A 13556-nucleotide genomic window follows, 5' to 3' on the forward strand; every position below is an offset into this window, starting at 1 on the left:
TAAAAATTTTTCAAAAAGGTACAGAAGAAAATGAAGCCTAAAAATTACAGGTTGATTTTATGATGTCACAGACAATTGAAATTTGTCTCATTTAAAAATGCAAGACACAGGGTATTTAAAATATAAAACCAACAAATTGAAATAATGATCTACTCCCTACCATTATCAAATTCTTATGATTTTATTTGTTATATGAAGAGTGTGTTTGGGAAACAAATATACAAAATAATAAATAAGAATAAATATTAAATTTTGTGGTACATTATTTTTAAGGCTATCACATGCTTGATGGGTAAAATTCAAGCAATAATCTAGAATTTAAACAAAGTAATTACAATTTCATACTAAATGTCAAAACATTACTTTTTAGTTGCTTAATTTCTCTCACTTTTCTAAAGTTAACTTGGCCTAAGAAGACATTTATAAGGAATTTATTATCCAGGTATGATGGTACAACTGTAATCCCAGCTACTATGAAGCCTGAAGCAGGAGGATCACAAGTTGTAGGCCAGCCTTGGCAACTTATTGAGACATTGTCTCAAAATACATAGGTCTGAGGATGTAGCTCAGAGGTAGAACATTTGCGGTACATGCATAAGACTCTGGGTTCAATCCCCAATACTTAAAAAAAAGAAAGAAAAAAATTTAATTATGCTTTAACTAGTAGGAAAAACTGAAAGAACTTGGTTTTTAAAAAATAATTCATAAGAAAAACTATATTTTGAAAATCAAATAAGGTGAAGTTGCTGCTTTTAAAAATTATAGTCATATGGGACTGGGGTTGTATCTCAGCAGTAGATTGCTTGCCTAGCATGTGCAAGGCACTGGGTTCAGTACTCAGCACCAAATAAAAATAAATAAATAAAATAAAGGTATTGTGTCCAACTACAACTAAAAAATAAATATAAAAAATTACAGTCTTATAATAATCGATTCAATAGAATAAATCAACCAATAAATTTAACAAAGAACTTAATAAAGCCAAAATGTCAGCACTGATTTTAATATATTAAGTTATTAATGGCTACAAGATTTCAAAATAATAAAGTAATAAAGATTTCTATCAATCATTCAGATGTTTGGTATGATAAAAGCAGAGTTATTGCTAGGAGTGGCATACAGGGAAACCATTGTTAGTTGAGAGTATGATAGTGTTTCTGAAAACCTGTACATAAGCATGCACAGTAAGATGAGTGAAAGACACATTAGTCACATTGTCCTCCACCAAAAAAATTAAATTCCTCTACCTATTTATGCTCTCCAATACCATATTTTCATATTACTTTTATGTAACTTATCACATCAAAGCCTAATTTCTTTCAGATTTTCATGACTCCCATATAATACTACATATTTACAGAATGAAAAGATAATGCCTTGTTAATCTTTCAATTTCCAGTGTCTAGAAGATCAGATCCACTCCACATACTGGATGTCCAGTGCTTACTGGAAGGACGAAAGATGAGGAGATGGATGGATGAAAGATTCCTACAGACTTGCTGACAACATGTGCTTGACAGAAACTGTACTTACAAATACTGCTTTTTTGGTTTCAGAGGTCCATTGCAAATTTTGTCTTCATTGCCAGGAATCATACATGCATTATCAGCACCTATGACATAGATTTCTTCATTGCCACTGAACTTTGTCTTTCCTTCTATACATGGAGGGTTAGGGAAGCCTTCATTTGTAAAATATGGCCTTGCTTTATTAAAATATGCATCATACCACTTTGTTACATTTCCATCATGCTGAGCTATTTTCAGGAAAAAAAGAGAATAATGATTACAAGTAACATATGAATGCATTTCCACATTTATAAAGAGTGCTTTCATAATTACATTAGGGGAATCTAGATGCAACATCACTTGCTCTGTGAACAACTAGGGATGACATAGCTGATCTGCCTTGATAGACATGTAACCCTGTCCTGCTCCCTCACACAAATCTAAAGCATCATTATGAACAATGATTTCTCACATATAGAAAGAATGTCCTTCAGTCAAGGATCACCCTCTTCTACACACTTCAGAAGAAGTTATCATGATTCCACTTTGCCAAAATCAAAACAATTCTACCAGTGTGTAGATTAAGTAAATCATACACATTCTTTTTTGTGTGTATGATGTTGGGGATTGAACCCAGGTCCTTGTGCATGCAAGGCAAGCACTCTACCAACTGAGCTACATCCCCAGACCTAAAATACACATTTAAAAATTCCTTTTCTCATTTTGGTAAAATATATTATGCATAAATAAATGGGTACTATAATGAGTGATAATATTAATAATTTATTCAACTTGAGTTGTGTGATACTGAAATTTCTTTAGCATTCAGGAATGCACACTGCACAATTTGACAAGAGATATTGACATCTGAGGATACCTCCTGTTTCTGCCACAAGCACTTGTACACTTTTGATTGGTCCGTGATCATCATTGTAATAACATATTGGCATTCTGATTGTAATTGTTGTTGAAGTCACAAGCAGTTTTCCTGTGGCATCATAAATAGGGGTTGGCTTAGTTTTTGGTCTTGCTGGAGCTTTAAATTAAAAAAAAATAAACATCACCATAAATGATTCTTTTGTTTCTAAACAGAAAAAAAGTTAAATTCTCATTTCATGCTGGTAATTTACAGATAAAGTGATGGAAAACATGAATAACAAATGAAACAGTTGTGTTTGGAAATAGCAGATATTTAGCAATTATCATCTTTTGGTGGTATAATTATGTATTTGAGACTTGCCTGAAATAATGGGGCCAGGTGTGATTTTTCAGGCATCTGACTCCTCTTCATTCGTTAAAAAATTTTAGTTTATTTATGCTCTCACCCATATGTAAATTTCATAAATGCATAGAAATGTTTACATATAAATAACATTTTAGTGTAAGTTTTTCTTTTCTTTTACTTCCTTCAGCTGGTTCCTTGATTTCTCTTCTAGTCACAGCAACGTCCCTCTTACAGTTAATCCATAGCAAACACCTGGCTGACAGCCTTCTATATTTGTCTTCACATTTATATAATCATATAGAAACATAAACTGTCCACAGTATGGCCTTTTCTCACTGTTTGCTTTTCCAAATAAGGTTATATCATGCAGTATGATTACCCCACATATTGCTTTACCCACTTCACCATGACTTGTATCTTTCTGAATCCCCAGGTACTATGTTAACTCACTCTTTTTTTTTAAATCTTTATTTTGTTTATTTATTTTCATGTGGTGCTAAGGATCGAACCTAGTGCCTCACATGTGTGAGGCAAGTGCTCTGCCACTGAGCCACAACCCCAGCCCCTAACTTATTCTTCTTAATGACTACTGTACATGGTAGAGCTGCATTACACGGATTCAACCACCCATTTTGTAATGGGAATTCACTTTTCCTCCAGTTTTGAATGCTTGCGGTAATAATTAAGCCTTGCACAGTTAGCTTTATTTATTTATCCTTTTATTTTCATAGAATAAATTCTCAAGTGTAGAATTTCTGGCAAATAACACATAGATTTATAACTTTAATAGATCTTTCCAGAAAAAAAATTTTTGAGGGGGTACCGGGTATTGAACTCAGGGGCACTTGACCACTGAGCCACATCCCCAACCCTATTTTGTATTTTATTTAGAGACAGGATCTCACTGAGTTGCTTAGTGCCTTGCTTTTGCTGAGGCTGGCTTTGAACTTTCGATCCTCCTGCCTCAGCCTCGTGAGATGCTAGAATTAGAAGTGTGTACCGTCGCACCTAGCTCCAGAATAATTTCTAAAAGTACCACAATAATTCACATTTCACTATTAATTCATACAAATATACCCCAAATCAATATTTCTAAGAGCTCTGTTTGTTTGATTTAATCTTACAGCTATATATACACATACATATTTTATATATATATATATACACACACACAGACATGTATATGTATGTGTGCACATGTATGCCCATACACATATGTGCTATTTGAGCATCAGTTAAGTTACTTAACCAAACTTCAATTTTCATATTTTTGAAGTCTTTTTAAAAAGCCTCTCAAGAATGGCATAAAATGAGTAATACTGTTTCTATTTTATAGGCTTATGTCACAGACCTAACAAAGATTAAGTATCAAGATTTTAATCAAATCTCTTGTTTTTACTTGATTCTCTTGTTCACTCTTTTAATTGCCAAGTTCAAATGATATTTTTTGTTTGTTTTGTAGTGTCTGGGATCAAACCCAGGCTTCATGCACACAAGGCAAGCAATCTACCACTGAGTAATAGCTTCAGCCTGCAAAATCCTCACCTGATGCATTAGTATGGTATTCTGACATATAAAAGTTAAAATGACATTGGATGTTTAAGAGGTGTATTGGGGGAAATATGTGTGAAGAATAAAGGATCAGAGAGCAGGAGTATGTAGCAAAAGATTTCAGACCACAGATCATGGGTATGACAACTGTAAAAAGCGGAAAAGAAGGATGAATTTAGTAAAGAAGCTGGGTTTCAGGGAATTTCAAACCCTCAGCTGGCTGCTGGAGAGATCCCAAGCAAAATTCCAGCTAGAGAAATCTAGTTTGGGGCATTACAACTACTTTAATGAGACTACTAATTCATTATTCCATCTTACCAATAAAATCATGCATATTACTAGAGAAAATTATTTCTTTAAGACTCTAACACTCCCACTATACTATTATAAATTTTCTAGACTAGTAGTAAGTCTCCCTGCCATAGGTAAGGAGTGAAAATCAGAATCACCTTGACATGGGAAGTTTTGTTAAAACCTAAAAATAATGAGTCTACTGCTATCTGTATGCTTGCACATCTATCTGCCACTAAATAATAGACAGAAATTAAGATGGCATGAATCATTCTCTTATCTGTGAAGTCATTTTGTGAAACAACTAATGGTTTTTAAGACATAATGTATTTCTATATTCCAAAGTACAGAATTTATCAATTAAAATCAATTAATACTTATAAGTAGTATTTTAGATATATTATTCATTGATTAAAAGATAAAATTTAAGGATTCCTCTAACAGGGAATATTTCTTATTCTTAATAGTACAAGTTTCCAGGTACTCTCTTAAGGCTTTTTCAAAGAGAATCTCTCTTAACCCTCACAACTATCTGTGAGGTAGGAAATGGAAAGCTCCATTTCACAGGCTTAAAGAGATTAAAAAACTTTTCCAAAGTCAAATAGATACCAAGTGGCCAATTCAGTATTCATTCTCAGGAGCCTAACCCCAAACCCAGGCAAATGCTGGCGCTTTTAATCACGTTCTCTACTTTTCCTACCAAAGACTGAGAAAAGTTACTTTTTGCTTTAGAAAGAAAAGTCATGGGTGGAATTCTCTTTAGGGTCCAAACACTTGAATTCCTTCATTGTTGTTTTTAATTTCTCTGTATTTTTTGTTGCAAATTTTTAGAGAGATGGCATAATCGATTGCTTGATTTCAGTTTGACTGACTGAATGGCCCTAAATTCCTCTAAGCAACCTTTCTTGGGTTTTGTGGGTCATTTTGGGGAGGAAAAACTTTAGTTATATCTTCTATAATATATAGTCACCAGGATAATGGATCAATTGATTTACTTTATAGCCAACATCATTAAGTTGATCGGTACACAATAAAAAAATCTGATTAACTGAAAAAAATATGATAAATCAGTCAAGACTAAATAGAACTAGTCAAAGTCTAGACGGAGACAATTTGAACAAGTTAAATTCTTGATAAAAAGAAAATTCAGGCTATAAAATTTGTTTTTGAAAATTTTAAATTTATAGCAAAAGAAGTAGAAGATAAAAGGAGGGCATTCTTTTTAACATAGTAATTAATATCAGACAATTAGATTCTATTAATTAAATTCTACTATTCAGACAATTAAATTCTACCTTTAAATAAGCATGTGTTAAGTAATAATTTTTTGTAAATATCATTACTTAATATTATATTAATAATAAATGTCATTACTTAATACATGCTTGTTATATACATATGTATCCTTTAAATGCTTGGCTTATCTTTAATTCTTACATGGAATTCAATTTATAATCACTCTTTGATAAAGAAAATAGCATTTTATATGAAGGCAGCTCATGTAGTACCTTTGATATCCATGGTTATCCTCATCTGAACTTTAGGCCCTGCACCAGCACTATTGATTGCATAAACCTAAAACAAAGAAACATTTTGTTACTATTATCAAATTCTTTCTTATGTGTATGTATAACAGAACAAGGTGATATATAATTTTAAAATGATTTCTCTTTTAAAAACAATTGCCTGTAGCCTATTATATTTCTTGTAGCCACTCAAATGAATATAATATATATAAGAAGAACTGGAATAAGAAAGTATTTCTTAAAAACTGATATGCTGGTACTAAGCCCTGAGAACAAAGGCAGAGATTTTAACAGCTCATTCACAGAGACCAGGAAGGACTGTGGCTTCCATTTGAACTCGGAGGAGGAGCAGCGGAAAAGCCACTCCATCTACACTCTCTCCATCTACTTTAACATCTGCTACTGCTCTCAGTAGCTAGGTAACTCTGGCCTCCTATAAGTCCACATTCAAGATCCCCCTTTTTTGCTTCTGAGATGAAATCCTATTCCTTCAACCTCCCGTTTTCCTGTATTAAATCATCCCTCTGAAAGTTGGCCTTTATGCCCTTCTTCACCCCTGCCCTGAAGTATCTGATGCTATAACCTGTGTAATGCAGCATATACACATAAAGCATTTCTGTTTGTATATTCAGAGAGTGATTTACACAAATGTGAAGGCTTTCAATTAACTCTGTGCTTAGGGAGCTGTGGAACTGGAATCTTCCTCCATTCACTTTAATCTTGCTATAAAATTAAAAAAAAAAACTGTTCTTGGCCAACTTCATTGTACTTGGTAAACATAATTCAATATATAATGTATCTATTGGAATTAATAAATTTTATACATTAGTGGCCCATCTTTTCATTCTATCAATATTTTGAAAATATTTTCATTGGATTATATATATATATATATATATATATATATATTTATTTATTTATTTATATGATATGATAGTGTTGTAAATAAACCAAGTCCATGAGATATGGACTTAAAATGAATAAAGAAATATTTGCTGGTGTCTGTAAATTTAAAAAAGGAAGTATTTAAAATTAAAAGTGATGGCATGGTTCATTGTTTTTACTTCTTTTTCTTTCTTTCTTTCTTTTTGGTTGTTGATAGACCTTTATTTTATTTATTTATATGTGGTGCTGAGAATGGAACCCAGTGCCTCACACATGCCAGGTAAGTGCGCTACCGCTGAGACACTTCTTTTGTTTAAAGAAATAAAAACAGCCCCAGTCCTGTTTTTATTTCTTTATAGTACAAAATAATATATAAGTGAGATAATAAGTGAAAGAGTTGGACAGTGCTTCTCAAATAGCAGTGTGCAAAGAAATCATCTGTAAACCTTGCTAAATGCAAATATTTAGATTTTGCTTCAGTAGGTCAGTACAGGTGCCACCTTTACACATCTCTAACAAAAGGCAAGGTGTTAAAAATGCTTTATATTGTACTTTGCAAATAATGCAAAAACAGTGTTTGCAAACAGTTACAGGATTTTAAATATATTCTTTAATCATAAATTGATTATACTTTGTTTTAATTTCTGTTTTCTTTCTTACTCCCAATAGCCAAAACAGTTATAACAATAATTACCAACAACAAATATAAATATTTAATCTGCACAAAAATCCTATGAAGTTGTTCATTATTCCTATTACCCAGCTTTTACATAGGGAAACTGAGACATAGATGTCATAAAGTTTCCAAGATACAGAATACAGCTTTGAATCCAGGTCAGTTAGTTCTCTTAATCACCATCCTTCCCCTAGTGGATCTTTTACAATGTGGTCCACTTCATGGCATGTACAACAATAATTTAACAAGATGGATTATATGAAGATATAAAATTAAGACATGGGAATGAATAAATATAAGGATGTATATTCATTTTATATACACACAAATTATTAAAATGTTCTCATAAACAAATTTACAAATAACTGATAGGAGGATTAATTTCTATGGTATTTATAGGTTTAGTGTGAAGTCTATGTTTTTAAAAGATGATTTTTTGCTGAACCAAATAACTCTATTTGAAATTCTGAGGCATGATACAAAAAAAGAAAGGATGAAACAAATTGTGTGTGTACATGCCTGTGTACATGTATATGAACTCACATATACATTTATGCTACACATAAACAGTTATTTCTGTTCTCTGCCTTTGAAATTTGCTTTTACATTTTCATTTATAATCACACATAAATGGTTTTCTTTGGGGGCCGAATTTTTTATTTATATTTTACTACTTTTCTACCTTCAATATGTATTTTCTTTCTCCTTTATTTCTAGATGTTTACTAATATTGTGCAAACTTCTCATTTATCTACATATTTTAATAGCACATGCTGGGGGCTCAGTTGGTAGAGTGCTTGCCTCGCATGCACAAGGCCCTGGGTTCAAAAAATAATAATAAGAAGAAGCACGTGCTGTGTTATAATAGAAAATAAGCAATGTTATTCCTCTACATCTACTTTACTCACAAAAAGATGTGGGAAATGCAAAACATACACAAACAGTATTTTTGAATGCTGACTTTGCATTTAGGCAAACAACTAAAAGTTATAGATGCTTACACTGATATTGTATGTATGTCCACCTTTTAGTCCTTCTAACATTGCAATGACAGATGTGTCTGTTTTCTGGATGATACTGAGGTTATGAATCTGAACAGCTGTGGGATCGTCTTCTCGGTAAACCAAAGCTTGGTATACTTGGATATTTCCATTAGGTTGAGAAGGAGGAAGGAATGTTAACTGAAATTTTGTAACTTCATCTGGTATCTTCTGAAATGTCATGTTGTTAGGTGGATCCTTGGGTGCTAAAATGAAATATATACAATTTAAAAAATTTTAATTTGTTCTTTTTGATATCCTTATGAAATTTATTTGCTTCAAATTTCTGTTTTTAAAGAGTATTATATGAATTATTTAAATCATAATTTATAGAAAACAGCAAAATGTACCATCAAATCACTGACAGTTGCAATTCATAGAAACTATAATGATGATCCAAGTTGTTTGCTTATTTATTTTGCCTTTCAAATGCATTTATTTTTATTTTTATGCAGAATATGTTTCTATGACTTTAAAACTATTTATTTATGGCAGTGCTAGAGATCAATCTTATTTTTTTATTTTAATAATAATATATAGTCCCATGTAACCTTCCCCTAGCTTTCCCTAGTGGTAACATCTTCCGTGACTGCAATTTAACATCAAACCAGAAAACCGATGTTGATATAATGTTGTTCACTAAATTACAGATCACATTTTTTTCCTTTTTTTTTCTTCAGTACTGAGGATTGAATTCAGGGCCTCACACATGATATGCAAGTGCTATACCACTGAGCTACATCCCCAGTCCTAGATGACAGATCTTATTCTGGTTTTACCATTGTTTCATGCTTTTGTGCGTGTGTGTGTGTATAATTCTATACAAATTTATCCAATGTATAGATTCTTTAATTGCCATCTCAAACAAGATATGAAACTACCCTATCATCTTTAAGAAACATGCTCCTATTATCCCCTTGTTCTTACACTACATTCCTCTCCAAAACACAATCTTTCTCCATCTCTATTGCTTTGTCATTTTGAGACAACAATGACATAATGATCTTGAGGCCCATGGGTGTTGCTAAATGTGTCAACAGGTCATACTCTTATATTCTCTCAGTGTTCCATTTCATGGATGTACCAGAGATTGTTTAGTCATGGAAGGACATTTGGGTTGTTTCTAATTTTTTATTACTAAAAAAAGGTATTAACATTCATGTATAGACGTTTTTTTAAAATTTTTATTGTTGGTTGTTCAAAACATTACATAGTTCTTGACATGTCATATTTCACACTTTGATTCAAGTGGGTTATAAACTCCCATTTTTACCCCATATACAGATTGCAGAATCACATCCACTGTTTTACATATTGCCATACTAGTGTCTGTTGTATTCTGCTGCCTTTCCTATCCTCTACTATCCTCCCTCCTCTCCCCTCCCCTCCCATCTTCTCTCTCTACCCCATCTACTTAATGTATAGATGTTTGAGTAAACATAAGTTATTGACTCTCTGTGGTCAATGTTCAAGAGTGTGGTTTCAGAGTCACATGGGAAATGCATTTGTATTTGTATAAGATACTGGAAAACTACTTTCCCATGTAGCTATATCATTTCACATTTCCACTAGCAATGTATCAGATGTTCAGTCTCTGCATCTTTGCCAGAACTTAATATTATCACTATTTTAAATATTATTGTTATGTTTTTAATAAAATTATGAGGCCTTTTATATCTCATCATGGCTTTAATTTGGATTTATCTAATGGTTAATAGCATTGAAAATCTATTTTATATGTTTATTTGTCCACCATATCTACAGGGTGGTAAAATACTTGTTCATGTCTTTTGCTTATTTTCTAAGTGGATTTTTCAAGTGCTGAATTTTAAGAATTCTTTATATATCTTAAATATTTCAGGTTATTTTAGATAAATAAAAAGTAGCTTATCAGATGTTGGGGTTGTACGCTCAGTGGTGGAGTACTTGCCTAGCACACATGAGTCACTGGGTTCGATCTTCAGTACCACGTTAAAAAAAAAACTAAATAAACAAAATAAATTATGAAAATGATATGCATGAAGAAAAAATTATTTTATAAGTATAAAAACTACACTTGATGCACTATATAGTGCTCTTTATAAAAGTGATTAACAAATTGAATGAGTATATTTATTTTGATCATCTCCAAATGGATATATTCTTCCATATTAACTCAAGAATTTACATGAAAAAAGTTAGTATTTGGTTTTCAAGAGTTTGAGGCTCAAACATCATCATCATTATTATTATTATTATTATTATTATTATATTTGTGTGTGTATGTGTGTATGTGTGTGTGTGTGTGTGTGTGTGTGTGTGTGTGTGTGTGTGTATGTGGTGCTGGGGATTGAAACCAGGGCCTTGTTTATGGGAGGCAAATACTCTACTAAGTGAGCTATATCCCCAGCTGCATCAAACATTATTTTCTTACAAACATCTTTAATAGATAGTGTCCTTTATCAAGCAAAAACAAAAGTAGATAAGTAAGAGTATTAAAAAAAGAGAAGCAAATAAACATGTTATTTTACTGAATACTTTAAGTGGAACAAATGCATATATAAAATAAAAGGTTTATTCAAGAGACATAGTTTTAAATTTGCTTTAATATATTTTATATCTCAGACATGTATTTTTAGTTTATAAGAAGTATTTCTCTGAATCTAGGATCAAGTTTAAAGTTGGATAAGAAAAGAGATTCTCTCAATGCTGGAAAGAACTTCCTATTCCCTAAATATTCTTAGCTTTAAATCTAAATTTCTATTTGTTTTTTTCTGATATATGGATGGTAATACGTAAATGAAAGGTGGGGATAAAAAATACAAGAAAGATCAGTAGAGTAGACAAAGGGGGATAAAGGAGAGGGAGAAGGGATGGGATAAGGAAAGACAATGGAAGGAATCTGACCTATTTTTTCTAGGTACGTATATGAATATACCACATTGAATTTCACCATCCTGTGTCACAAGTCATCCGTGTGTTGTGTGTGGACTATGTTGCTTATTGTAACCTAGTGAAGGGATTAAATCTGGCATTGGGAATGTCCTGAGGCACCCCCACAGGGATTGACTGCTTGATGCAGGTGAACTTCCCCCTCAAGCTCTGCCAAAGGTCCCACACAGCATCTGAGATGGGTGTGACCTGAGAAGATGCCAATCAACCTGCTGAATAGTAGACATCAGGAAGCAAGATTCTGCCCTTGAAACCTTATCCCTGCCTTTGATGTACCCCTTAAATAAACCACTGGAACCATCTTTTCTTCTTCTAGTTCCAGAGCCCATGTGAACTAGATCTGTCAGGGGCTTTGCTTTTGTAAATATATTTCTGAATAATTGTGTTTTGTTATTCATTAATTATTTGAGACTTAAAGTTTTAGCATGGCTTACATTCTCCTGAGCAGAAAGAGGAATCCCCCAATGAGACACTGGTCATTGCCCCCATTAATGCTGTAATATCCACAAGACACTAATAAAAAAAACTATGAATGAATAGCAGAAAGATCAATTGAACAGAGGATGGGGAACAGGAGGAAGGAGAAAAGGAAGTACTGGGGACTGAATTAGAACAAATTATATCCCATGATTTCCTATCAAAATACATCATAATGTTATGTATAACTAAAGTGAACCAACAAAAATAAGATTATTTTCTTAGAGATTTAGTAAAAAACTATGTTAAATCATTATATCTATGGGAAACATAGAACATTAGGATTTGAGAATGAGTGCTTTGTGTTATAAATGTGAATACATTCATCAGTTATTTCCTCACAGAGAAGATGAAGGAGAAATGCAAAAATCACAATAGAAACTAGATACCTGTCATATTTGGCAGGAAAATATGAACAAATGTAATTTTAGGGTGCTAAAGATAAAATTTACCTTGTAACTTAGATTCATAACTTTATAGGCAAAATGAATAGAGAACATAATTAAAAGACTTTCTAAAAATATTTTTACCACTTACATTACCTTACAGATAGCAACAAATAAACTCTAACAATAATCCCTTCATCTGCTTTTTCCAGTGACATATCTGGTGGCAAAGAACATCAGGATTCTGAAGGAGGATGGGACAAGCAGGATCTGGGAGGATGACTTTCCACATTAAATTCCTACTTGTTATAATCTTATTCATTCAGACCCTGTTCATAGGACCTTGAGAAACTCTGTATAGATTCTGACATTTCTTGGATAGTTACATAATAAATTATATCACCTGATGAGTAAAGAAAACATCTATGATAAATGTGATCTGGATCCTAATATTGAATTCCAGATCATTACTTTAATTTTCATTCCTATCATAGGGTAGAAATAATTAAAATATAGTTTTAGATATAGCATTTTTGGCTATAGAAGCTTAGAAAAATCATCTCTTACGCAAGGTAACTCAATTTCTGAAACACTTAGCAGATTTCATAAGCATAGAAAAGTACAATTGGGTACCTTTACGTTCCATATTTATAAGGATTGAATATTCTACATTTTCACTTTGCCTCAAAAATAAATAGCTTTAATTTTGATGATCACAGTAGGAATGAATTATTATTATTTTTATTTACATTCTTCAAAAACTTCTCATAACTTATATTCAGTTTAATGTAGAGTGAGGAACTGTAAGACAGACAGCTTACTCAACCAATGAGGGAGGGCACTCCTACCTGATTCTAAAGTAGTCACAATGACTTCAGGGCTTGACTTCCCTTCTACATATGCAGCACTTACATTTCCAGTAAATGCAGTGATCACCACAGAATATCTGGTAAATATTTTTAAATCTTTAATTTCCATGGTTTTATTTTCTTCATTTGACTTGACAAAGGAAATATTGAACTCATCACGATCTACCTATGAGGAAAAAACACAGTTAACA

General features: G+C 32.4%; 1 protein-coding gene across 1 annotated transcript in view; it reads right to left on the reverse strand.

Moving 5' to 3' along the window:
- Positions 1-13556, reverse strand: part of Ptprq (protein tyrosine phosphatase receptor type Q) — a 197072-nt gene that overhangs the window by 49056 nt on the left and 134460 nt on the right. Inside the window, exons 28-32 of the mRNA XM_078053099.1 lie at positions 13345-13531; positions 8664-8908; positions 6084-6150; positions 2386-2544; positions 1534-1756 (exon numbers count right to left, since the gene is read on the reverse strand). Coding sequence (XP_077909225.1) covers positions 1534-1756; positions 2386-2544; positions 6084-6150; positions 8664-8908; positions 13345-13531 — 881 coding nt within the window. The remainder of the gene's footprint in view (positions 1-1533; positions 1757-2385; positions 2545-6083; positions 6151-8663; positions 8909-13344; positions 13532-13556) is intronic.

This window comes from Ictidomys tridecemlineatus, chromosome 6 (genome assembly GCF_052094955.1).
Source record: "Ictidomys tridecemlineatus isolate mIctTri1 chromosome 6, mIctTri1.hap1, whole genome shotgun sequence".
NCBI classification, from domain to species: domain Eukaryota; kingdom Metazoa; phylum Chordata; class Mammalia; order Rodentia; family Sciuridae; genus Ictidomys; species Ictidomys tridecemlineatus.